The following is a 25127-nucleotide window of genomic DNA, read 5'->3' as shown; positions in this document are numbered from 1 at the left end:
CTCTTTAGAAAACGTAGTTGTTTTCAAATAATTTCTGCACGTTTTTGTACAGTTTATTACTTATCAAGATAAAGTCGGAAGAGGATGAAATTTTGCAAAATTCTTAGTTTGAGCTTGGGCTACAAAATGCGATTACCGCCGTCTCTCTGCGACCTCTAGGACCTGAAATCGCTTAACAGTGTGGTGGGTCGCCTCTTTATAGAGACACAAGTGTGCCTCTTTGACTCACCTCTATTCAGGTCCTTTGATCCTGATGGCATTATCCACCTTTCATTTCGGTCCCTGGTTTGCGGAAATTCAGTTCCAGTGTAGAGATTATTTTGAGGCTGCATTTAGTAGAATTGCGATAAACCGCTACCCCATATGGAACTCTAGAGACTTAACAGAGATTCCCGCGCGCGATGTTCAGAAAATGCTTGACCGTGCTTACTTTCCTGTCCAACAGTTCGGGGAAAATTATTGACGAGGACGCCCACCGGCTCGATTTCTCCTGTGTTAGTTCGAGCACTGTCCGTGTGTGCGCCGTAATTTCTGTATCCCATAATTTCACTGAGTCGGACCTCCGATTACTATAATGATACGATTAGATTCGCATTTTGATGATTAGATTACTATAATGATGATTAGATTCGCATTTTGACCATAGAGTTAAAACGTGATTTTGACCTTTCGTGAGCATTCGTTCGTTCGTTCGTTCGAAAATCGGATGAATTGCCATAAAATATAAATTCTTCCCGAAAAAGTAAATCACGCCAAGAAATAAGCCAGTTCAAAATAAAAATAGCCAAGTTTTAAGCCACAAGCCAGTTCCAAAAATTTTCACGCCAGTCGCCAACAAAATAAGCCAGTTTGGCGTAAAATAAGCCAATCTGGCCACACTGATCAAATCAAGCATGACAAATCCAACATCAGATATCAAGTTCTGCGTAAACCAGTATAAATGTTTACCTTCATTTAACGGAGGGGAGGGGAGGGTGAAGCACGCAGATTATTCTTTTCTGGACTCCCGTGGCCAAAGGATCATTTTCTATCAAACAAAGCACCGCATTACCAAATATAAGGTTAAAAATCAGTTTTTTTTTGCTATTTACCTCATTTCCATATCTAAGCGGCCTTTAATATGAGGGGTTGCTAAGCGTAAAATGTTAAAAAACCACTTCTTTAATCGAGAACAAAACTTAAGATGAAAAACTGCAGGGCAAACTGTTCCGACAGCACCTGCATCTGAGTAACTCGCAGCCGCTCGTGCAGTGGCACCGCGCAATCTTCAGCAGGCTCTCCGGTGCTGGTGAAGCATCTGTTAAGATGCATATTACTTGAAAAACAGAGGTGCCAACCCCATTATTATGGCTTTAGCAAATTGGATGTGTCTTGCCAAATCATTATTTGAAAATAGCACATATAAAAGTAGTACTTTGCGGCAGCCAAAGTTAGAGGAAGCTGCTCTGCCTGAACAAAACTATTTGCATTTGCAACCTGCTTTGTGAATACTCGATTCCGGACATCCTTCAGGGTCTTCTTATTACTTTTCCCTGTGCATATACGGAGCAAAGCTTTCTCTTCAGCTTTAGCAATCTCCTGGTAGTTGAATTGTCATGAAGGTCTTAGAAGGAATCTTCAAAATCCCATCTTTAAGCGACAAGGAAACTTCTGCTGGATTCCTTACGCCGTGTAAGTTTAAATGTTTATCACAGCCAGACATTACGTGGCAAACTAGTAGATTTTCTGCTGCTTTGGTTCTGAGTTTGTTCTTGATCCTTTTTATGTCGTAAACTTTCCTGTTATTTTCATGTATGTCTGTCTGCATAAAGATGCTACATGAATCAAGCTTTGCATGGTACAGCAGAAGGACTAATAGGTCGGCATTATTCCCAATCAAAGTGGTTGATAATGTTTTAGCACAATTGGCTATAGTTTGTACAACATCGGCATTATCCTGAGCATGTAGAAGTTTGCATCCTTTAGGTCGATGATGAAGCATTGTTTATTTTCGGGATTTCTCAGATATTCCTCCTTACTTTTGAGAATCTTCATGTTAGGAAAAGATCCAATCGTTGAACACGACAAACCTTCGGTTCCCTTCAGCTGTTTGCAATTGTATTGTCGGCGATATATCAGTGTAAGAGTAAAAAATACCACTACCTAGCCGAAATGTCTTGTCACATAATCTACGTATGATCCTCTCCCCTCAGAGTATGCGGATCCAGCAGTCCACGGGATGTTGTGAACTAGCCAGCCGGGTCTATGCATTTACCCCCTGGTAAATACCCCCCTCCCTGCAGAAAATAACCCCGATAGCTGGTTGGTTTCTAATCACTTTTGACTTATAAAAAAGAACTAGAACTCTCAATTTCTGATCGAATGAGAATTCTCAGAAGTTTCTCAGAAGTCTGCATTCTCAGAAACTTTTAGAATGGGGTTCTATGATTTTCTTTGTAGTTAGGGAGTGAGAGAGATGCCTCAAAGAGTGCATTTTAATACTAAATTTCCCATTTCTCATTGATCCTTCAGATAAATACAGATTTAGTACTAAGGGAGAGACGAGAGGAGGGCGGAGGTAGAAATGGATATACAATCCCTAGGGCCGTATCCAGGACTTTTGTTTTTTGTGTTATTTTTTTTAGGAGGCGGGGGGGGGGGGTACAAAAAAGTTAAAAACACATAAAAAAATGAACAAAAATAGTTAATTAGTAGAGCCAAAAATAGGCTTAAAAAAGGCCAAATAGCCTTTTTGTCCGATCGGATTCAAACTTTCAGGACCCCTTCGTTGACCAACGGACGTAAAAACCTTTTGCAGGAGCAAAATTAGAAAATATTCCAGGTAATGTGTTTCATCCAGTTTAAAAGAAGAAAACAAACAGTTACCATCATAAATGAAAGGAAAAAAATAGTTTTAAGCACATTAGCGTTGAGAGTGGTATTTGGGGAAATAGCAGCCCCTCCACCCTCAGAGTGTAAAAAAAAACATTGAATTTTCAAAGAATTTAATTTACGTGAATTATAAAAAAATATAATATCTTTTTTTAAATATTCAAGAATTATGCAAACAATAATTCTCAGTTCGCTCAAAATGAACAAATTATTTTGATTTTACAGTAGGGATTCTGGTGGGAGGTCAGGGACAGGTGAAATTACTATCAACTAAAAGGAAACAATCTTCATACAGGAATTAAAAAGAATCAAATTTGAGTCTAGAAATTTAGTTTGTCACTTGAAAGAAAATAGCAACGCTAAAGCTAGAAGCAAGCATAAATTTCCCTAGGTGTGAAGGAGCTGCCGCGACCCTCAATTCCAAATTTTGTTTCTGACTCTAGTCAATCTTAATTTGTGTCAATATTTGTAATACTATTTGTTATCAATTAATGTTCGTATCATTGATCAGTTTTTATTTGCAAATATAGTCGAAAGGCCAATTCTGCTTTAATTGGCCTGATACGGTTATTAGGTTCATAGTTTTAGTAATATTAAGTTTTAACAACTTGCCTTTAACTCAACCAAGCAAAAAATAACTAGTATTTTCTGATTTTTAGTCCTGCAAACAAAAAAGAAAAAAAATGAAAGAAGAGAAGACATTATGCGTCTTAAAGGACTAAATTACTGCCAAGATCTTTCAAACAAAATTAGAGGACTTCCTGGTTGGAATCACGTTATGACTTTTAACTCTTGTAAAATCCTAATCTTTTTAGCAAGCTGAGTAAGTCTGAGGCTCATCCATAATTTAATATTGCATTGAAAGCCCTGCTTATGGAAGCCAGAGTCCCAAAAGAGAAAACGTATATTGAATCTCGACGAAGCCTGTTGACAGGATGAAGTGAGATAAAAGGGACGGACTCGGAAAAGAGGAAAGGTAAACTCAAGGAATTAGTAAACTAACTTCTTATGAAGTATGAAACCATTACTAGATCCGGGAAGATTTTTGACAATGGCGAAGGAAAAAAAAAATTCCTGACTAGGGTTCCTGCTGCTGGCTACCTTAATAATAAAGGAGTTGCATGGCATTTTTGAATTTGATGAGTAAGTTGTCTTTACCTGAAAAAGAAGAAAACGCGGAAAATTGAGCCCGTCCTTGACAAAATGGAGAACACAAAATGAAAAACCAACAGAGGAAATCAGTTGAAGCTTTTAAATATTTACAAAATTAAAAAAAAATACCTTACACAAAAAATTCATTTTTTAGTCAGAGGTTTGAAACAGTAAAAACGCAACAAAAAAGGAAAAACTTGAAATTCAAAAAAAAAATAGAAAAATATAACCACAAAAAAAGAAGAATTAATATAACCCTGAACTGCAAAATCATAAACCAAATAAAATTTTCGGGTATGCACAAGCATAAATGATATAATTTATATTTATGCATTGGGGACCTTGTACACACAATATGATGGAGAATGACAAAGTCTCGAACTGTCGAGGATTTTGGTTTATGGATTTTCGTTTTATCGAGGTGATTCCTGACAGGTTTTGAAACAATCCACTAAAACAGTTAATAAACTGACAAACTGACTAAAACATTATAAACTGACTGAAACTGGTGAAAATCTATTTCACTGAATCAATTAAATAGCTTCTTATTCTAATTAAATGGCCCTTGAGTTTCTGGAGTCGTTCTTAAGGAATTGGGACAGTAAAATAAACTTTAGCGGAAAGAGCAAGATAATGAGGAAGAGCTGTCGCTCCCTCGTATATAAAATAATTTCTATTCATTTTAAGTTTTGATTTCACTTCTTCCTTTTAGTTGAAGGATTTTTTTATATTTAATTTATGATTTTTTTTTCAAATCATGCCAGAATTCCTTGTTCACTTGAACCCCCCACTGGATAGTTTCTCCAGTGGAAAGTTACCTCTCCCCTCCTGTGAAAAAATCCCCCAGACAATTCCTACTCCGCTGAAAATTTCTCCGGGAAGTTTTCTCGGGACATATTTACTTGTAAATTGAGTTACCTAAGTGAAGGCAAGACAAATAAAAATAATTTCCTATAGAAATTCTAGTGAATTCCCCTATATAAAATTGCCCCTGGGAACCTCACCCCCAGAAACTTCCCAACTCTTGGAAAACTCACCCCGTGGAAAATCCCCCCCCCCCCGCCAAATATCTGTGTACATCTCAAAAAAAAATATTACGTATAAAAAATTGACAAATTACATAGGTTGCAGCCCTTTCCCGAGGAGCTGCGGGGAGGTCATGGCATTCCCAGAGGCATAGTGTTTGGACCTTTCTACTATGTTGAGCAAGATGACTATCTCAAAATTTTTATCAGACGACTTTAAGGATAAACAACAAATATGAAATTTGTTATTTGTCCAGAGATGGATGTTCTCATAAGTGGTTTTCAATAGTCCGTATCCCTGGGTTATTAAAAGAGGATCCATTCAAATGAACATTTTAAGATCGAGTGCCCTTTTTAAGTAAAAAAAAAAGACATCACACCCCAGGAAAGTAACTGAATATAATATTTTGGCCCAAAATATTCTCGAGGAGAAATTCTGAGAACTTTTAAAAAATTATTTATATAGTTTTCAAGGGTCAGAGGTTGTACTGGCATGCAGTACACCATTCTTTCCGAGACATAAATGCAATCTATAAAAGATGACTGTAAAATCTTCCATGATCAGTTATAAGATATATTCAAAAACATCAAGTCTTTCAATGATTATAGCGATGTGAATATATGACATTCAGAATGCTTTTGACCAATAGCATGTTTTTGAGAGAAAACTGAACTTGGATTGTTTTCATATATATGTCAGACATGACCACCCATGACAAGGTAAGAAGCCAGGAATTGCCCCCTCTCCTCCGTGTACTATAAAGAATCATGACATAGAAATAATAAAAATGACATTCAAATAAATATGTAAGCCAATTAAATCGTTTGTCGTAAGGAACTGTAAGTAAGGAACGATTTGGCTCAATACTAACTGAAACCATAAAAACGGACCCCAAAACCCTAAACCAAATCTACAAAGTTCACTGTGTTTAATTTTATCCATCAAAAGCAACCAGCCTGAGAAACTTTGCCTGGTTTTAGAAAAAGAAAAGAAACACCCCCAAAAAGTCAAGTCAAGTGATCTTAGCAAAAATTACACAATCAGATTCAGTATAGAGAGCCCCTTCTATAGAGGTTTCAAGCTCCCATCTACAAAATGTAGAATTTTGTATTTTTGGCAGAAGAAAAATCAGGGATGTGTGCTTATTTGAGTTCTCCAATGGTGTTCGTGTCAACCCAGTGGTCCTAGAAGATCAGGATAGAGCTCGTTCAAACGGAAATCAAAAGCAGCTCTAGTGTCCCTTCTGTATATGAGGGGGCTGCCCCTTCCTCAATCGTTACTCTTTACGCTAGAGTTTGAATTTTTGTCCAGATTATTTAGGAAAGACTCCTCAAAAACATGGGTCATATATTTTAAATTATAAGTATTTTTAAAGAACTTTAAGACTTTATCATAAAGACTGAAGGTTGAGGAAAGGGCAGCCCCCCTAATATACATAATGTTTTCTCTTCTTTTTAAATTTTAATGTTGCTCCTTACTTTCAGTTAAAAAAACTTGTTTTTTCTATTTAATCAAATAAATGGAACGACGGATCAGATAAACCTGAAAAATGCTATCGCGATTGTCAATATACGTAAAAAATAAATGACCAATGCTACGCTATTATAAAACAAATTTTGTGTTTTTTCTAGAATTTTACTTTTAGCTAAACTTAGCTTCTGTTGTTCCGAAAACCTGGTTTCATGTTCGGGTTAACCCTTTTCGACTATTTTTGGGAATTAGGTTTATTAGAGAAAATGTAGGGTTCAAGAGGGGGGGGGGTTATTCTTGCCCAAGGTTTGGGACAGGAGAGAAACCATATCGCTTGTTTTACGGGAGTGTTAGGCACTCTGTATAGCGTGAATTGCTCATTTTGGGTTAGTAAATCTCTAGCTTTCCCAGAAGCTTTGAAAACAACCAGCAAAAGAATTGTAATTAGAATACTATATCTTATGTAGTATTTGAGAGACAGTAGTTGTTTTTCTCCAGATTGTTTCTGTCTTGTTCTTTGTCACTCAATTTAGATGTTTCTCTTTACCTATCTGCACAAAGTATGCAAAGTTTGTGATGTTTGGCAAAAGTATAATATTAGCATTACAAAAAAGTATTTCCAAATCTTTGCCCTCCTGTAAAAACTTTTGGGAAGAAAGGTGTCCTCCCCAAACCAGATTTTGCGGTGTTCTGGTACGCTAACTAATGTTTTACGATCTATGGTGTCCTTTGAAATAACAAAAATTAGACCTCTGAGGAGGCTTTGAAAAAGCCTCCAAAAATCAAATATCTCATTCTATTAAGAGATAAATGCGTTCAAGCTGATTTAATATCGAAGATGTGTGATCGAATTTTTAACCAGACATTCAGCAATCTTGATAAAAACTAATTAGTAGCCGGTAGTCAAACCAGATCAAAATTTGATAATGAGTCCTGTAATAAGCCCAAAATTCTGAATATCAACTTAAGAATTTAAGATTGACAACTAAAGCTTGTCTCCATGGAGATAAAAAAAATGTCCTTTCGTGTTTACTGGTAAGATTCTAGATATGTCAACGATTTTTTGTCACTAGTCTTTACATACTACAGGTTGGCTAGTTCTGAAGATGCTGTGCCTTACTCCAACTGAGCAGTGTAGAACCACTGATGAAAAGTATACGATACAGAGGGGAGCCGACCTTTACCCCCTGGCAAATAACCCCCCCCCCCCACAGTAAATACCCCCGAAAAAAACACGGGAAATAACCCCTCCCTGCAACTGTTTGGTCTCCAATCACTTTCGACTTATAAAAAAGGACCACCTCTCAATTTCTGATGTGATGAGCCCCCTCCGAAGTTTTGTGACCATGAGGTGGAGGTGGGGATGAGGATGGGGCAGTCTCCTTTCTATACATTCTACTCATTTTGGGTTTAATGTTACTCTTTACTTTCATAATAACAGTGCAGACCAGAAATATTCCCAGCAATCAAGAAGGATTAAGTGTTATGTTCACTTTTTTATGTGTTTTTTTAAGTCTTTTACACCCTCTCAAAAATTATACCCCCCCCCTCGATATAAGTCCTGGATACTACCCTGAGGATTAAATAACAATTTCTACCTCCACCATTCCCTCGTATCTTCCTTAGAACTAATTCTGTATTTATCTGAAGGCTCAATGAGAGTTGGGATGTTTGCGTACTATAATACGCCCTATGAGGCATCACCCTCCCTCCCTAAGGACACAATAATCAGAGAACCTCATAGTAGGGATTTAAAGCCCGTGTATGGAGATGATCGGAATTGTAAAACAACAGGAAAATTACTTAAGAAAAGGCTACTTAAGAAAAGGCACTTTGGAGAGTTCTAGTGCTTTTTTTATGCGTCGAAAGTGATTACATGCCATTTTTGGTAACCTTGGTTTTTTCTAGAGTTTCCAAGAGTTGTTTTTTTCTAGAGTTTCTAAAGCTTTTCCAAGTGTTCGTGCGGTGCATACGTCAAATGATTGTTTCTTTAGATCTGAAAGTAGTTATGTCCGATTTCTTGGTACCCTTCTTAACGAGAATTTGTCTGACAAAATCCGCATTAATAGTTAAAATTCCCAGGAATCTTGGCATTTTGCCTAAGCTGAAGCACATATTCCCCAAATCTACCATGTGGCTTCTTTTCTTCATTATCCTTCATGCGGCTTCTTTACTTTCCAGTTGAATTTGTGGAACATTGCGTCTCTTGACGAGCTGGCAAGACTAGTTGTAAATTTTGAAAATCCATCTGTTGTTAAATCCCGCTTAAATCTATTCAGTTAATGTCCTTGGATTAGCTTCATTTACTTTTGCATTGCCATATATATGGGACTTTTCCAATGGCATTCCAGCCTCGTATTTTTGTATCTGACAGTTTGTCATTTTACCTGTGTTTTTCTGACAACATGAGAGTCCCTGCCTTGCCTTGTGTTCTGCATCTTCAAGAGTATGGAACACACTTCCAGCTAAATCCAGCTCTTTCTGCCAGCATTATTTTACTTGGCACCTTCAAATATCTGGTGGCTGATTTTTAAAAGATTAATTAAAAAAAACTTTTTCCACAAAATAAGTTTTTCAACAAAAAGTAAAGAACTCCATTAAACAAAACATGAGCAAAAATAAAATTATATAATCTACCAAGCGTGAAACTACCACAAATGAGCATCGATAAATAAATGAAACCCAAAACGAACAGAAATTACAATAAATAACCGAGTCAAACTTAAAACGAGCAGAAATTAACATAAGTTGGGCTCAAAACCCCTATGACTTCTCAAAGCCAGAACATAATTTGCACTTTACTGAAAAAATATAAATGTTTTTACTTTTATAACTTAAATATATCAAATAATCTTAACATATTGATTACTAAATATCAGTATATGTATATTAAACTGACAATGCACAATCATTTGTATTTTTTTCAGTAAAGTGCAAAATATGTTCTGGCCTTGGGAAGGCATAGGGGTTTTAAAGGAAAAATATAATAAATAATACATTGTGCCAACATTGTTCTTATATGCCAACAGGGCATAACTTAAAATCCTTGCCCAGAAGGTTGTGGGGGAATGTCCTCCTCAAAAACGTATTTTCTATCTGGAAATCAACTACGCTGAACAATAGTGGCTATCTCAAAATTTTGATTGGATGTCTTTGGGGGAATGATATTTTGATTTAATATTAAGGCAACAATTAGTTTTTAAACATAGAGGCAAATGAGAGGGTGGGCGTGGGAGGGCGATTAGTTGCTCTCCAATCAAATGAGCCCTTTTCAAAGTTCCTACGACAAATCCCTCGATATGAAGTGCCCTGGTCTAAACATTAACAACAACAACAGAAAATCATACATTATACCCAAATCGATCTTTACTAAAAAAATTTTAAGCCTTCCAATCACTTACGACTATTAATGAGCCCTTTTTTAATTTCTACGACAACGCTTTCTGTAAGCACTTTATATGCCCCCAGGGCATAAATCACAACCCTTACCCTAAAGGCTGTGAGGGTGGTTGTCATCCTCTAAGACATAATTTCCAGAACTTTCAACTACGTTAAACAAAATGACTATCTCAAAATTTTGATTGGAGGTGTTTGGGAAAATAGTAAGTTTCAAAGGGGCCGTAGTTTCTCTCTAATCACTTTCAGCTACTAAAAAAGGCATAAGCCATTTCAATTTCCAATCAAATGAGCTCGTTTGAAGTTTCTACGTCAACGTTTTCAATAAAAACCTTACAGGCCCCCAGGGTAGAGCTTACAACCCTTGCCCTGAGGGCTGTGGGGGGGGGGCTGTATAAATACAGGTTACCTGTATTTATATACCTGACTGTTTGCATGTATGCTTTCCTCAGCCTTCTTGATTTTTAATTTAGAAAAAAAAATTAAATAGAATTGAACCTAAACCAACACTCGACGATAGGAGCTATGCATTAGAAAGCATTATTTGTTTATTTAAAAATCCGTTTACAGCAATGTAAAAAAAAGGAAGCAAGAAATAAAAAAGACAAAAACCAAAATTTTATAAAAAGGAAACACAACACAATTAAAATTTGAACGAGAATACTAAATCAAAGGTGGCCTGCTATTTCAATTTTATATTTTTCAAACAGTTTGGAAAGTGATATGCTATATTTATTATTCAAATTTGAAATGCGTGGCCATAGTAGTACGTAGGGGAAATATTTGGTAATAGGGAACAAGCTGGAATGGATTTTTGCTTTACCGTAAATGATCTTTATTCTTTGTTTTGGTAGCAACTGTGAGTCCCAAATTGGAAAATTAGCCTAATTAGCATATAAAATGGCCAAAGAATTGTTTACAGGTCATTCACATCAAGACAGAAAATAGAGATTTCCTTAGCTGAGAGAGACTTAATGTCTAGGAATATACCAAGGAGTTTACTTTTTACAGGACTTGATCGACTTTTAGTACTGAACCCTCAACCAACAAAAGTCACAAGAATGGACTTTGATATTGAGCTTAAAAACTGTATTTCTCGCCTCTTTACCTTTATTTTGATTATTGGATGCAACCAACAAATACCACTTAAAATTGTACAAATAGTTTTACAGACAATCTCAACAACCCAATCCAAGGGGAGAAGTTGTATTCAATCCTACAATGAGGTTTCTAGTATCAATTTTTACCAAACCGATCCCGTCCTGATAGATTCTTGATGAAGATCCGGAATCCGATGTAATACCAAAACCGAATTCATAGTTAAAATCAGTTCCAAACATGAAGGACCGATTTTTCGGACCGATTTGAGGAGGCGCTCACCACCCTCATGTAACACAGCCTCCAGGTATGTATAAGATAAAGAAATTGCCTTACTTTTAAACGTCTAGGAATGGCTTCACTTTCGTTTACCCTCAACCGAGAGAATGCATCAACTTCTAAGGTTGCACTATCGTACTGCTGCACGAGCTCTTCAAACTGCTATGCCAGCGTAGTGACTCGACCCTGAAAAAAAAAAAAATACATCAAACATTAATATGTCAAGACGAAATCGAATACAATTCCCAGGAAGAACCTCTGCGTTACGTCTTCACCAAAGAAGTGCACCAGAAAAAAATGATGAGGTACTCACTTAGGTAGGTATCAAGTAGGACCTAGGGAATATGCAAGAATCGATATAGATTTTCCAACTTTGAGGATATATAGGTCTACTTTGCACAATTTTGTTCCAAGTTTGCCGTTTAAGTTATAGAAATAGTTGCCATCTATATTACATCTAGTGGCTTTTATATCTATATGCTTCAGCTTTATCAGTTCTGAAGATCAGTGTTTGGTTCTGTTAGCTGATGTGTACAAGTTATGTTTTAGGGGTAAGCAGAATCATGAATATTAGAAGTTATAGTCTGTTTTAGAAGTCTGTGATGAACAAAATGGCTATCTCAGAATTTTGATTGGATGTGTTTGGGGAAAGATCGGCATGGGGGGGGGGCTAGTTGTCCTCCAATCACTGTCGACTATTAAAAAGGGCACTAGCCCTTTGAATTTCCAATTGAATGAGGCTTTTTTGAAGTTTCTACAACAACACCTTCTATAAAAACCTTATATGCGCCCAGGCCATAACTTAAAACCATTGCTCTGAGGGTTGTGGGGGAGTCTCTTCCTCAAAAACACATTTTCTATCTGGAAATCAGCTACGCTGAACAAAATGGCTATCTGAAAATTTTGATTATATGTGTTTGGGGGAACGACTGGCATGGGGGGGGGGGGCTATTTGCCCTCCAATCACTTTCAACTATTAAAAGGACACTAGCCCTTTGATTTTCCAATCGAATGAGCCTGTCTTGAAGTTTCTAGGACAACATCTTCAATAAAAACCTTATATGTCTTCAGGGCATAACTTAAAACCCTTTCCCTGAGGGTTGTGGGGGAGTATCCCCCTCAAGGACATATTTTCTATCTAGAAATCAACTACCATGAACAAAATGGCTATCTCACAATTTTGATTGGATGTGTTTGGGGGAATGATGGGTGTGAGTCGGGGCTAGTTGCCCTCCAATGACTTTCAACAATTAAAAGGGGCACTAGCCCTTTGAATTTCCAATTGAATGAGCCTGTTTTGAAGCTTCTACAACAATGCCTTCTATAAAAACCTTATATGCCCCCAGGGCATAACTTAAAACCCTTGCTTTGAGGGTTATGGGGGATCGTCCTCCTCAAAAACACATTTTCTATGTGGAAATCAACTATGCTGGACAAAATGACTGTGTCAAAATTTTGATTGGATGTGTTTGGGGGAATGATTGGCGTGAGGGGGGGGCTAGTTGCCCTGCAATCACTTTTGACTTAAAAGGGCACTAGAGCTCTTGATTTCCAATCAAATGAACCACTTTTGAAGTCTCTATGACCACTCCTTCTATATGAAGTGCCCTGCTTTAAAGAAAAAATAATAAACTGTACATTGTGTCAACATTGATCTTATATGCCCTCAGAGCATAACTTAAAACCCTTGCCCCAAGGGTTGTGGGGGAGCGTCCTCCTTAAAAAGATATTTTCTATCTGGAAATCAACTATGCTGAACAAAATGGCTAGCTCAAAATTTTGATTGGATGTTTTTGGGGGAATGATGGGAGTGGGGGGCTAGTTGCCTTCCAATCATTTTTGACTATTAGAAAGGGCACTAACCACTCCAATTTTCAATCAAATATTGTAATGGTAACCACAGTTGCCACCAGGTATTGGCGCGGAAATGGTGCTGCACCACGTGTTTGGAGGGTAAAGCCTCGCTAGCACCAAATACTGTAATGGAATGGCTCGCAGTCCCCACTGCTGTACCATAAATACAGAGTATGTTAATACATACTCTAGACATCCTTGGTATGTCTAGCAAACTTTTCCTACCCTGTCTGGGTTCCTGAAAAAATAGTCAACACGGCTGCAGAAAATAGCTTACTTGTATTCTTCCAAAAGGGCACATAACACATATATCAACTTCTCAAAACAGACTCCGTAAGCGGGGTCTCAAATGCAGACTAACTACTAACCCAACCAATCGGCTCAATAAAAGTTCAAATCCCTGGCTTCTTTCGAATAATATTATCTTTCAAGGCGCCAGAACAGGAATGCCAAAACAGAATTTAGCTTGCAAGCTTACTTATTGCGAAAGAATCTAGCTTAGCAATGAGATTTAAACTTATGATTGAAAATTATCCTTTAGGCAAATGTAATTACGGAACAGAAAACAGGCAATTTATCTGAAAAGAAAAGAAAGAGGGGTGAAACCCCAACACAAAAGAAATATAGAAAATAGGCGTAAGAAGCCAGTTCTTTCCTTTTAAGAATGTTCTCCTACAATCAATAGCAAACGCTTCCTACGATCGTTTTCATCTTTACTTTCTCTTTTTTCTTTTATTTTACCCATTTTTTTGTAATGTCACGACAATATTTTTATTATAAATATTTTTTAAGAGCACTTTTAACATAGTGAGCCTTTTTCTTAATGCATTGAGAAACACTTACTTTGTTTTCTTCTGTTGTAAGAATAATGGCTGTCGCAAATGTGTCAAACTGGGGCCTTCCAGCTCGTCCAATCATTTGTAATAGCTGAGAAACTTCATAGTCTTTGTCAGCACCCGGTCCATAGAGGAAAGTTGACCGTATAATGACTAAGCGGGCAGGCAGGTTCACCCCCGTCGCTGAATAAGAAGGAAAATTTTGAACAATTTTGAAGTAATTGTATATTTGCAATTGAAATAATGAAATAATTGAAAAAGCATATTTGAAATAATAGGTAACTTAGCTTTAAAGATCTTAGAATGCTACAGATACCAAACGTAGTACAGACATGGGCGTAGGCAGCATCTTGTCTAGAGGAGGGGGGGGGGCGGCCGATTCTTTGATAGAGGTGGGGGGATGAAGTTATATTGGTAATATCTCTTGGTTATTTTCATTAAATTTATATGAAATACGACGAGGTAGTGCTGTGTACAGGGTTACCACCACGGTCAGTTCCTAAAGTGCTAAAATTGCCCAATTTCACGCTCTACACAGCGATTTTCGGTGCTACAGTAAAAAAAAATTGCGCGTATCGTGACACGTGCATGGTCTATTTAAGTGTAGGCCTACTTGGATTAGTAATAGGTCAATATTTTAATCTATTATGCCTAGTTATTAGCGCTAATCTTTTGAAATGAACACGGCAAAAAGGCGGTTCTGGTTATATCAAAAAGGCATTACGGCAAAAAGGTGGTCCCTGCTTTTTGTTAGTTCCTCTGCTTATTTTAAAAATCTCAAATCACACTACCGTTAGATAACTGGCAGGGTGGGGTCTCTCAGACCACAGCACTAAGTTTTATGTTCATTTCGTACTAATGGCTTATGCAAGGAGGCTGAGATCTATTCTAATCTTCGGACCAGTTGAGTACTAAATCTCGGTAAAAGAACATCTCGAAATCACTTACAGTTGAGAGATACAGGGCTCTAGGGCCCAGCAGACCCCACCCTGCAGTTTGTATAACTTCTTTGTGGCTTAGCAGTGAAATCAACTTTTAATTTTTAGAACAATTACTTTGATTTCATTTTATTTAAGTGTCCTACATTCGAGAGAAAAAGATTTTCGTTTTTACTGGACCCTATTTAGTTTATTTCTTTGGGTAATTCCAATTTTCTTTGGCTTTTAGAGCCGGTAAATATCATTTATATTTACCACACATTTCGTTGTGCAATATTTTCGTTTGCAATTCAATGTGATTCTCGCTGTCGCTTGTTCCATGTCTTTTGCTTTAGCTGTTTGGAGTCATTCGTAATCTTGTATAATTTCGGATGCGCCCTAGATACAAAAAACGATACAACCACACCTGGGATATAATGATGAAATTTGCTCTTTAAATGCAAATGAATGTGACGGCATTCAAATGAATTTTTTTTTGTTCTTCCAAAATTAGGGCTCTAATACAAATTTTTCCAAACACGTGACCTATTTAGTTGTTTTTTTTTCAGGCCAGAATATCTCGGTGTACAAATAAAAAAAAAGGAACCATTTTCGAGAAAAATATATAAATATACAATTATTGCTCGCTTAAAGATAGTAAGATTAATTAGTGTGCATTATACACACATAAATAAGCAATAATAATATATTGATGTATGTGGAAAAGTTGAAGATTGTCATGAATGGAGACTTAGACCCTTAAATCCTCCTGCGCCGCCAGGGGCGCCTAGGGCATCAGTGAATATTCGCCAGTCGGGTCTGAGATGAGCCACTGCGTATACGGTTCGCCTCAATGTGTTTCGATGACTCCCTCGCTTCCGGCTTCCAACTGGCTGTCACTCAAGTGTAGACTTAGGGATTCGATGGTTTTTCATTCTTAAAACGTGTCCGAGATACCCCATCTACGGGATCTGATGGTGGCGGTTATTAATGGTTGATTGGTGATTCTCCGAATGGTATTGTTTGAGAAACTTTCCGGCCAATGTATATTCAGAATCCTCCTGAGGCAATTGTTCTCAAAAGCAAGAATCTTCTTCTCTTGTTGAATGTTTAAGTGCCAAGGCTCAGCGACACACAGGAGGACTGGTAAAACGTTACTGTTGAGTAAACGCAGCTTCAGGCGATTTGAATAATTCCTGGATTTCCAGATTATTTTAAGTTGATTGAAGGTTGCGTTAGCTTGACCTATTCTAGTTATAACTTCTTTTGTGGTAGATCCAGTATTCTCTATGATGCTGGCCAAATACTTAAACTCAATAACTTGTTCAATTTCCTCACCAGCACATGTGATAAGTAGGGGGGAATTGGATGGTGCCATGGTTTTTGTCTCTCCTGGATTTATTTTAAGACCAAGATGGCTGGCTTTCACACTAAAGCTTAGTAGAAATCGTTGTTAGAAATCGGATTTGCTGTAATAATCAAATATCTTTGAATGAACTCCAGTATGAAAAGACATTAAATTGAATAAACAGCAAAAAACTGGTAATTGCAAAAATATTTGTATATATTATAACAAGGGATTACAACAATTAAAAAACATTAAAAAAGAAAACCAAAAATTTGAAGCTTAGTAGAAATCGTTGTTAAAAAAACATAGTTACCGGGTTTCTTTTCTTATAAGTATAAGCAATGTCTTTTTAAGACATGAAAAACAGTTGGAAACAATTTTAAAGTTCAGTTCAGAATCGCTAAAGTTATTATGTAAACTGTAAAAATATTTATGGTGCATGAGCAATAATTTTAATCTTTTAATTCAAACTAGAAAAATGTTTGAAAATTTTGAGATTAGTTTTTTTTTTTTTTTTGTTAGATAAAATCCACTCGCTAAGTGATTAAGCTTACAGGTTTGAACGCAACCAGTTATATAATGTCAGTAGGAAGGCCAAAATAACGAACATTTGCAATTATTACGTATGATGATTCGATATTTTGACAAGGGATTACAACAATTCAAAAACCTTAAAAAGAAAACCAAAAGTTTCAAGCCTAGTACGTATCGTTGTTAAAATCGGACTAGCTTCAATAATCAAATATTTTTGAAAAGACTGCAGTATGAAAAGACATTAAATTGCGTAAACAGTAAAAAATTGGTAATTGCAAAAATATTATATATATTTCAACAAGGGATTACAACAAATAAAAAACCTTAAAAAAGAAAGCCTTTTTGAACACAACCAGTTATATAATTTTGGTAGAAACGCCCCAAAAACGAAAATTTGTAACTTTTACAGATGATGATTCTCCATTTTGACAAGGGATTAAAATAATTATGAACCTTAAAAAAGAAAACCAAAAGTTTGAGGCTCAGTCCATATCTTTGTTAAAAATCTGACTAGCTTCAATAATCAAACATCTTTGAACAGACTGCAGTATGAAAAGACATTGCATTACAGAAAGAGCAAAAAACTGGTATTTGCAAAAATATTTGTATATAGTTTAACAACGGATTACAACAATTCAAAACCTTAAAAAATAAAACCAAAAGTTTGAAGCTTAGTAGAAATCGCTGTTAGAAATTGGGCTTGCTTTAATAATCAAATATCTTTGAAAAGCTAAAGTATGAAAAGACATTAAATTGCGTAAAGAGCAAAAAAACTGGTAGTTGCAAAAATATATATATATATATTTATATATATATATATATATATATATATATATATATATATATATATATATATATATATATATATATATATATATATATATATATATATATATATATATATATATATATATATATATATATATATATATATATATATATATATATATATATATATATATATATATATATATATATATATATATATATATATATATATATATATATATATATATATATATATATATATATATATATATATATATATATATATATATATATATATATATATATATATATATATATATATATATATATATATATATATATATATATATATATATATATATATATATATATGCTTGCAGGTACATGTTCTATTTCTTCCAACCAGCCTCACAAGCTCCTAAAGTTTAATTATTATTGCCAATTCCTTGATGATACTAATATAAAATTCTAAAGGTATTTCAGCGTAAATTATAAATTATACTTTACCAGTGTTGGCTTTCCATTTGAGTACTCCTGAATAAGTCTTGGCAATTTATAATTGAGCATGATGTCAAACTTGAACCTCGAATGGTCATTCTGACACTTGAATCCAAGGACCATTCGTTGAACTTTAACTGGACGTTTGTCATCTGAAATACTAAATGGATTGCTCTAAATTAAATGTCACTGCAAATGTCAATCATGACATTAAATTAAGAAAAAAGAGACAGATCAATTCTACCCATGCAAAAATATAATTTTCCATCTTGTTCATGCTGGAGGATTGTAAACCTCAAACGAGGTGTCTTTGACAACGGTGATGTCAATGGTGGAATTTCTATTTCAACTGAAGGTCATTTTTTTAGGGGTTTCAGGCTCATTTTGGAAATTCTCAAAAATGTGTTCTTGTATTTACAAATTACTTTTCATTTGAATCTGAATTACTATTTTAAAACTAGTGTTACACTGGAAATATTAGTCACTAGACAGCTTCCTTAAAATCCCGTCTTCAAACTTTGGCGGTCGTTTACTCTCTTTTAGGTTGCATTAACTACAGCAACCATAAAAAAAAAATCATGCTTTCAATCAACTTTTTGGACTGAAATTAAAAATACAATCAAAAACTGTTTGCACCACCATCGTTTTGAGCAATATTCGTTGTTAAATTTGCTGTTATAATTGGATGCGGAAATTAGGCGTTTTGACTAATTCACAAAACCAAAGTTTATTCTATACGAAGTTTTTCCTGATGTAGTTTCTCCATTTTCAGGATTTTTAGCACACACATTTTATTTGCTCGATAAGTTTTAGTTCTTTCTGTGTTTGAAATTTAAAAGTTTGAAAACTTCTAATCTATTGCAAAAAAAAATTTGAGAGAAAAAATCAGTTACATTGCAGAATTTAGCATAGAAGGTTGCATCGGGATACCTTTTCTAAACAATAAAGTTAAATTTTTTTGGAAAAGCCAAACATACAAGTTCCGTAAAAAAATAGACATATTATTCCACAAAAAAGTGTGCATTTTAAATACTACGATAGCATTTTTAAGATTAAGTACAAAGCTGCATTAGGATCATAAATCACAATGCCTCTTCTGGGACAAAAAAAGGATTTGTTTATTCTCAGCATAACCAGAAATAGACTTATCCAAGGCATTGGCCTGAGGGCCCGGACCACTTCAAAACTTTGAAACATGACCACTTTTAATTTAATTCCCACTGTGTGTTTAATGACCATTTTTAATGAAGAAGATGAATAAATGAAAGAAACGGATATGAAATTCAATTTTATTCCAAGAACGAAATGAATCTAGTTAATATGTTGAAGGAAACAGCAATTGTCACAATTAGAGATGATGGATAAGAAAGCGTATAAAACAAAGGCGTGTTTTACTCCCTATCGAAAGTAACAAACGACAGAAGGAAACTAAAACCACAGAAAAATTAACAGTAAAGTAGAAATGAATTTACACAAGCTACTTACCGACAAAACAAAAAGTTTACCAAATTTCACTTTAAAACTAAGCAAAACGAGAAAAACTTGAGATTTAAAAAAAAAATTAATTAAAAATTTCTTCTTTGTTCTTAGATCAGATGCACTTCAAAATTATGTTATATTTAGATTTTTGAGTGAACTTGTTGTAACACTACGCTTTAGACAAGATCTTAGAACCATTAACTACCATGAGACGGTCTCTGAAAGGTTAATGATCACGATTTTTTTTTTAAGCGAAATTTTACCCGCATGACATTGGGGTGTCATGCTTTCGAAATATTGTACCAGTTGCAACCAAAATAATTTCTCAAAACAGAGCCTTAGATATCCATATATTTATATAACAAACAATACTTAAAAAGAACTTTAAAAATTGAACAGTGCCAACAATTAAAACGAAACCAAAGATTTTCGGTAATAAAGAGCTAATAGAGAACCGCCGTTCTTAAAATAGTACAGTAAGATAAGGGCTATTTCATAAAACTTAAAAGATTAATTAATCTAATATGTCAAATTATTTATTTTAAAAAACTATAAAGTAAAAGACAAATATTTAAATAAATAGCTTGATATCAGAGTTTGGTGAAGAAAGTACTAGGCTTTCCTTTTATTATTATTTTTTTTAGAGAGAGAGAGAGAGAAAGTGAGTAAGAGATATATCATCAGAAAATAGTGATATATCGAAAAACGGACTAAAATTGTCTCACATCTAAATAAAAGTATACTAACGAAATTATTGCTATAAAAGACGTTAACCTAATTCCTTCAGCATGAGATCTACCGCGATTTTATTCATCATGATTAATACGATAATGTCTTCATCCCCTTTGTAACTGTCTTGCTTTCTTGTTCTATTGTATTTTGTTATTTACAGATAATAAAGACAAAGAAAGAGGTTCCCGTTTTTTTTTTTTACCTTATTAGCTTTCCTGTCCCTCGGTCACCATTCAGCCAGTGAACAAAGTCTTCTCCATTAGGGATGGTTGCTGATGCTCCAATAAACCTAGTACAAAAGCCAAGCTGAGAAGCGAGCAATTTCATTCTTGTGACGACAGCTTCTAATACAGGTCCTCGATTTTTTTCGCTGGAAAAAATAATTCGAATAGAGCAGTTCTTCATTTTTTTTTTTTTTTAAGCATGAAGCTTAAACCCATAAAGGCCACTGAAGGGCAACACAGCAACATATAAGCCAGTAGTACCTAATACTATGGTATGGCTAACAAAGTAGTACTACTATTGTGTTCCGTAACATAGTACGTGTTACTATAAGCTATACTGATTTTATTCTTCATGATTAATTCGAGAATGTATTCGTCTCCTTTGTAACTGTCTTGCTAATAAGGTAAGAAAACGGGAATCTCTTTCTTTGTCTTTATTATCTATAAATAATAAAATATAATAGAACAAGAATGCAAGACAGTTACAAAGGGGACGAAGACATTCTCGTATTAATCATGAAGAATAAAATCAGTACCTACAAAAGTACTGACAAAGGTACTACTTTGTTGGCACTGGCCCAACAACACATTCTGAAGATAATTTATGATGTTGTTATGAGTTGTCATTACAAGTAAACGATTTTTTAAGCTTCGTGGTTAAAAAAAAATAATTCGAATAGAGCAGTTATTCATTATTTTTTTTTTTTTTTAAGCACGAAGCTTAAGCCCACAAAGCCCACTGACGGGCAACACAGCGACATATAAGCCAGTAGTACCTTTGTGACAAACTCTATTTGATTGCGTATGGTCAGTAACTCTTTATATGATTCTCTTTCTTACTTCCTTTCTCTCTCTCTCTTTTTCTCCCTCTTTCTATCTGATTTTCACCCTTTATCTCTATGTCTCTCTATTCATCTCTCTTACGCCACCTCCCTTTAGTTCCCAATTCAAACACAAACCTTCAAAATTTAACAAATACGAATCTTACCTTATTAGATGAATTTCATCTATCATAAAAAGCTTCACGTCGTGAATATTGTCTCTGAGATAACGACGAGAAAGGGAATCAAATTTTTCAGGAGTAGTTATGATACAATTAGCATATTTGAAGGATTCCGTTTCATCTACGGTAGCTTGATCACCTGTAATTTGGACGCATCGAAACCCCAATGATCCAAAACGAACAGACCAATCTCTGTACCTCTCTGCGCATAGTGCTTTTATTGGCGCTACTGTAATAGAAAAGAAATTTGACTGATAGTAAAAAGATTTCATTTTAGTGTACTTGGCTAAAAGAAACTCAGCAAGCTATTCTCTAAAAAAAAAAGTGCAATACTGAACAGCTCTATTTCATGGTTACCCATCTAATAAGGTCTAACTTCTCATAAGACTAAAGAGAAAATATTAGTTCACAAAAGAACCACCTTAGCGGTCTCAGCTTTCATTATCTTATTTCTTATTGACCATGAGAAGTTAAGAACTTAAACAAAGTTATATTCAAGTCGTCCCCTTAAAATAGCTATAAAGAAGAAATCTCTTCCTCTTATATATATATAAATATATCTTTTCCTCTTTTACTAAATTTAAAATTCACAGTCTTATAAAAAAATTTGAATTACCATGCTGTGCAAGCATCAACAACATCATCAAACATCAAAGCTCATTATTCATTGGTAAGATACCGTGCGTATTTTTACCTTTTTTTTAAAGAACAGTATTATTATTGAATCTAAAACTAGCAAAAATAAACGAACAAGACACTGAGTAAAACATATGCCAACAGGAGAATAACACATTCGAGAAAATTAATGATACAGTTGTTTTCATTATGCTGAGAGTCAGACGTATTCAAACAATTTTGTTTCGTGATACACGGGGTGGTGGTGGGGGAGCGTTTTAAAAGGTAAAAATAGCAAAGAAAGGAGACAGGCAAAACTTATAAAATTCTTACAAGATATGGATATAGCCATTGAAATTAGGAAATCTTGGGAGAGCAGAAGCCCAAAACCCCTCCCTGTGCGTAAGAACCTTTCGCTTACAGCTTTCATTGCATTGGACTAACAACTCAACCCAATTAACTGAACCTTCATGCAACTCAACCCTTCTTTAACTGAACTCTCGTTTAACTCAATCTCCATTCAGCTCAACCCCCCGTGCTACTCAACCCTCATTCAGCTTAACATCTGTGTAATTCAACCCTCATTTAATTCAACCCCCATTCAACTCAGTCCCCGTACAATTTAAGCCCTAGGTTAGGTTTATTAAGCTGCTTAAATATGGGTAAAGTTAAATGAGGATTGAAGTACACGGGGTATATGTAGAATGAGTGTTGTGTTACACGGAGTATGAGTTGGGTGGAAATTGAGTAAACGGATGTTGAGTTAAACAGGTTCTTGATGGAACGAGGGTTCAATTAAATAGATTGAATTGAACAGAATTCACTTAAACGGGATTTCATTCACATGCACATAAGCAAAAATACTCTTGCAGAATTGGATACAAGACAGTTCTTAACTATGGAAAAAATTCCTTTCATTTTGGTTTGAGTCTACTAAGCTTCGATACCCAATCTTGGAAACACAGTTCCGATGAATTGAGTAAGATTTTCAGCCATACTGGATTTTTTTTTTTTTTTTAACTAAGAAACATTTTCAAAAATTCTTTGAGGCCATACAAATCAGGGCTTAACAAAAGTACAAGGCTCATCATACTTTCCGTGGACCTCACTCACACTCTTGATCTATTCTAAAAGTTTCACTTGTATAATATAAATTTATCCCATGTTATCAAAGGTCAATGTAATTTAGAGGGAAAGGTGTGGAGAAGGACTTTCTCCTGGAAGGTCTTCAAAAGACCTTCCAGGGCATAGTTGAGACTATGGAATCCATTCCTAAAAGCTGTGTACACCTTCCTCAGATACTTTCCAAGATAGCATGAAACCCGTCCAGAATTTTACCCTTAGTAAAATCACGCAAAATTGGGTCCTGTCAGAATGGGTGGAAGTGGTTGGGTTGGGATAAAAAGGTCCCTCACGGTGATGGTCCTGACACATCGAAGGGGAAGGTAACCCTATTTATAGGAATTTGCGTACAAAGCCAGCTCCAGGGCACCAAATTTCCAATTCTCTGAATATGACCAGATGAAAAAAATATGTTGTATTCTTATATGATTTTCAATATAATTCTATTTTTTTATCTTTAAATTTATATCCTTCCTCCTCTCCCTTGGTAAAATAAATTATGTTAGAAAATTACAAATCTTAGTTCGAAAACTTTTGCCGCTATTCCATTACAGAGATACGAATGTTGCATATCAAATAATGTAGCGAATTTAAAATCGTTCAATTTGAAATAAGAATAAACCGACTTAACTCGTGCAGAATGGGCTCGTTATGCATGCTTTTATCTTCCATTACTACATACACTACTAAAAACTCACTGCAGCAACAAGCAACCTGAGCCCAACACAGCTACGTACGCTCCTCCTGTATCCAAATCTATTTAACACCTCCCAAGAAGGGAGCCTTCCAAGTCTCCCTCTTTACATCCTCCCAAGAAGTTCTCATTTCTCTTAAATCTTTCCTTATAACATAACCCCAAACTACCCGGGGATTAACTTCTTTCCGTATGGCCCTAAACGGTCGACCGAGAAGGACAATCTTTGGCAAGCTGTCAGCCTTCATCCGTAGAACTTGCCCAAGCCATCTAAAGCTTTCCCTCATTATAGCCCTAGAAAACAGGATTGAACCACAGTCGTTGTACAGCCTAATGTTTGAGATGCGGTCTGCCATCTAGGTACCCAAAACCATCCGTAGGCAATTTCTCTGGAAAACATTTAACAAATCTTCCTCCGTTTTTCCGAGCGCCCATGCTTCAGAACCATACTTGGCCACTGTCATCACTGTAGATTCCAATATTCTAATCTTGGTTTGCAGACTTATCTTCCTATTCTTCAAACTTTTTTTAGCTGTGAAAAAACACTCTGGGTCTTGGCTATTTTATTTTTATTGTTTTTTATTGACATAAGTCTTTTTAATAGGTAAAGAAAATAATATTTTTAATCTTTTCGTTTGTTAATATAAGAATTCATATTATGGCTTACTATTTATATGACCGACAAAATTGTTCAACAATTTCCAATAACATACACCCTTTTGGAAATCTGGACACACATCGTATCCCTTGATTTATTTTTACACCTCTTCAAGTTTCCCTAAGAAATAAAACTTAATACCCTTTCTAAAACACTGTATCTATACTATTTTGACAACCTGGATGCACTTACTCTCTTTTGATTCAGTTCATCTGTAAGAGCATAAGCAATAATAGTAGTAGCCGAGGTAGCTACAGTCCATGAAACGCTGAATCTGCAAAAGCATATTAAATCAGAAGCAGATTTATCAGCAGGGTCTAACTTTGAAGAGATATTCCATAGCTCCCTTGCTAAAACTGGACAGGACAGTTGTGCTAAAAACGAAGAGCTGAGTAGAAACTTGATATTTGACAGTTACCAAGCCTACAATAATGGAAATGCGAGAAAGATGATTGAAGTCATGAAAATAACATAATGTAATTTGACCAGTTATACTAACATCACTACTAAGATGAAACCGCAGTGGGTTAGATACCCAAACAATTGTGACTCC

At 35.3% G+C, this 25127-nt stretch overlaps 1 protein-coding gene across 1 annotated transcript in view; it reads right to left on the bottom strand.

The window, feature by feature from the left end:
• Window positions 1-11454: 11454 nt before the first annotated feature.
• Window positions 11455-25127, bottom strand: part of LOC148938954 (putative ATP-dependent DNA helicase HFM1) — a 30841-nt gene continuing 17168 nt past the window's right edge. Inside the window, exons 3-7 of the mRNA XM_089107408.1 lie at window positions 21471-21714; window positions 20461-20628; window positions 16058-16335; window positions 13990-14165; window positions 11455-11478 (exon numbers count right to left, since the gene is read on the bottom strand). Of these exons, the coding sequence (XP_088963534.1) occupies window positions 11455-11478; window positions 13990-14165; window positions 16058-16335; window positions 20461-20628; window positions 21471-21714 (890 nt within the window). The remainder of the gene's footprint in view (window positions 11479-13989; window positions 14166-16057; window positions 16336-20460; window positions 20629-21470; window positions 21715-25127) is intronic.

The sequence above is a fragment of the Artemia sp. Qi Xiang Cuo genome, unplaced genomic scaffold (genome assembly GCF_049724085.1).
Source record: "Artemia sp. Qi Xiang Cuo unplaced genomic scaffold, ASM4972408v1 HiC_scaffold_23, whole genome shotgun sequence".
Taxonomy (NCBI): Eukaryota; Metazoa; Arthropoda; class Branchiopoda; order Anostraca; family Artemiidae; genus Artemia; species Artemia sp. Qi Xiang Cuo.
The sequence above is the reverse complement of the archived record's forward strand: the minus strand, read 5'-3'. Positions and strand labels throughout refer to the sequence as shown.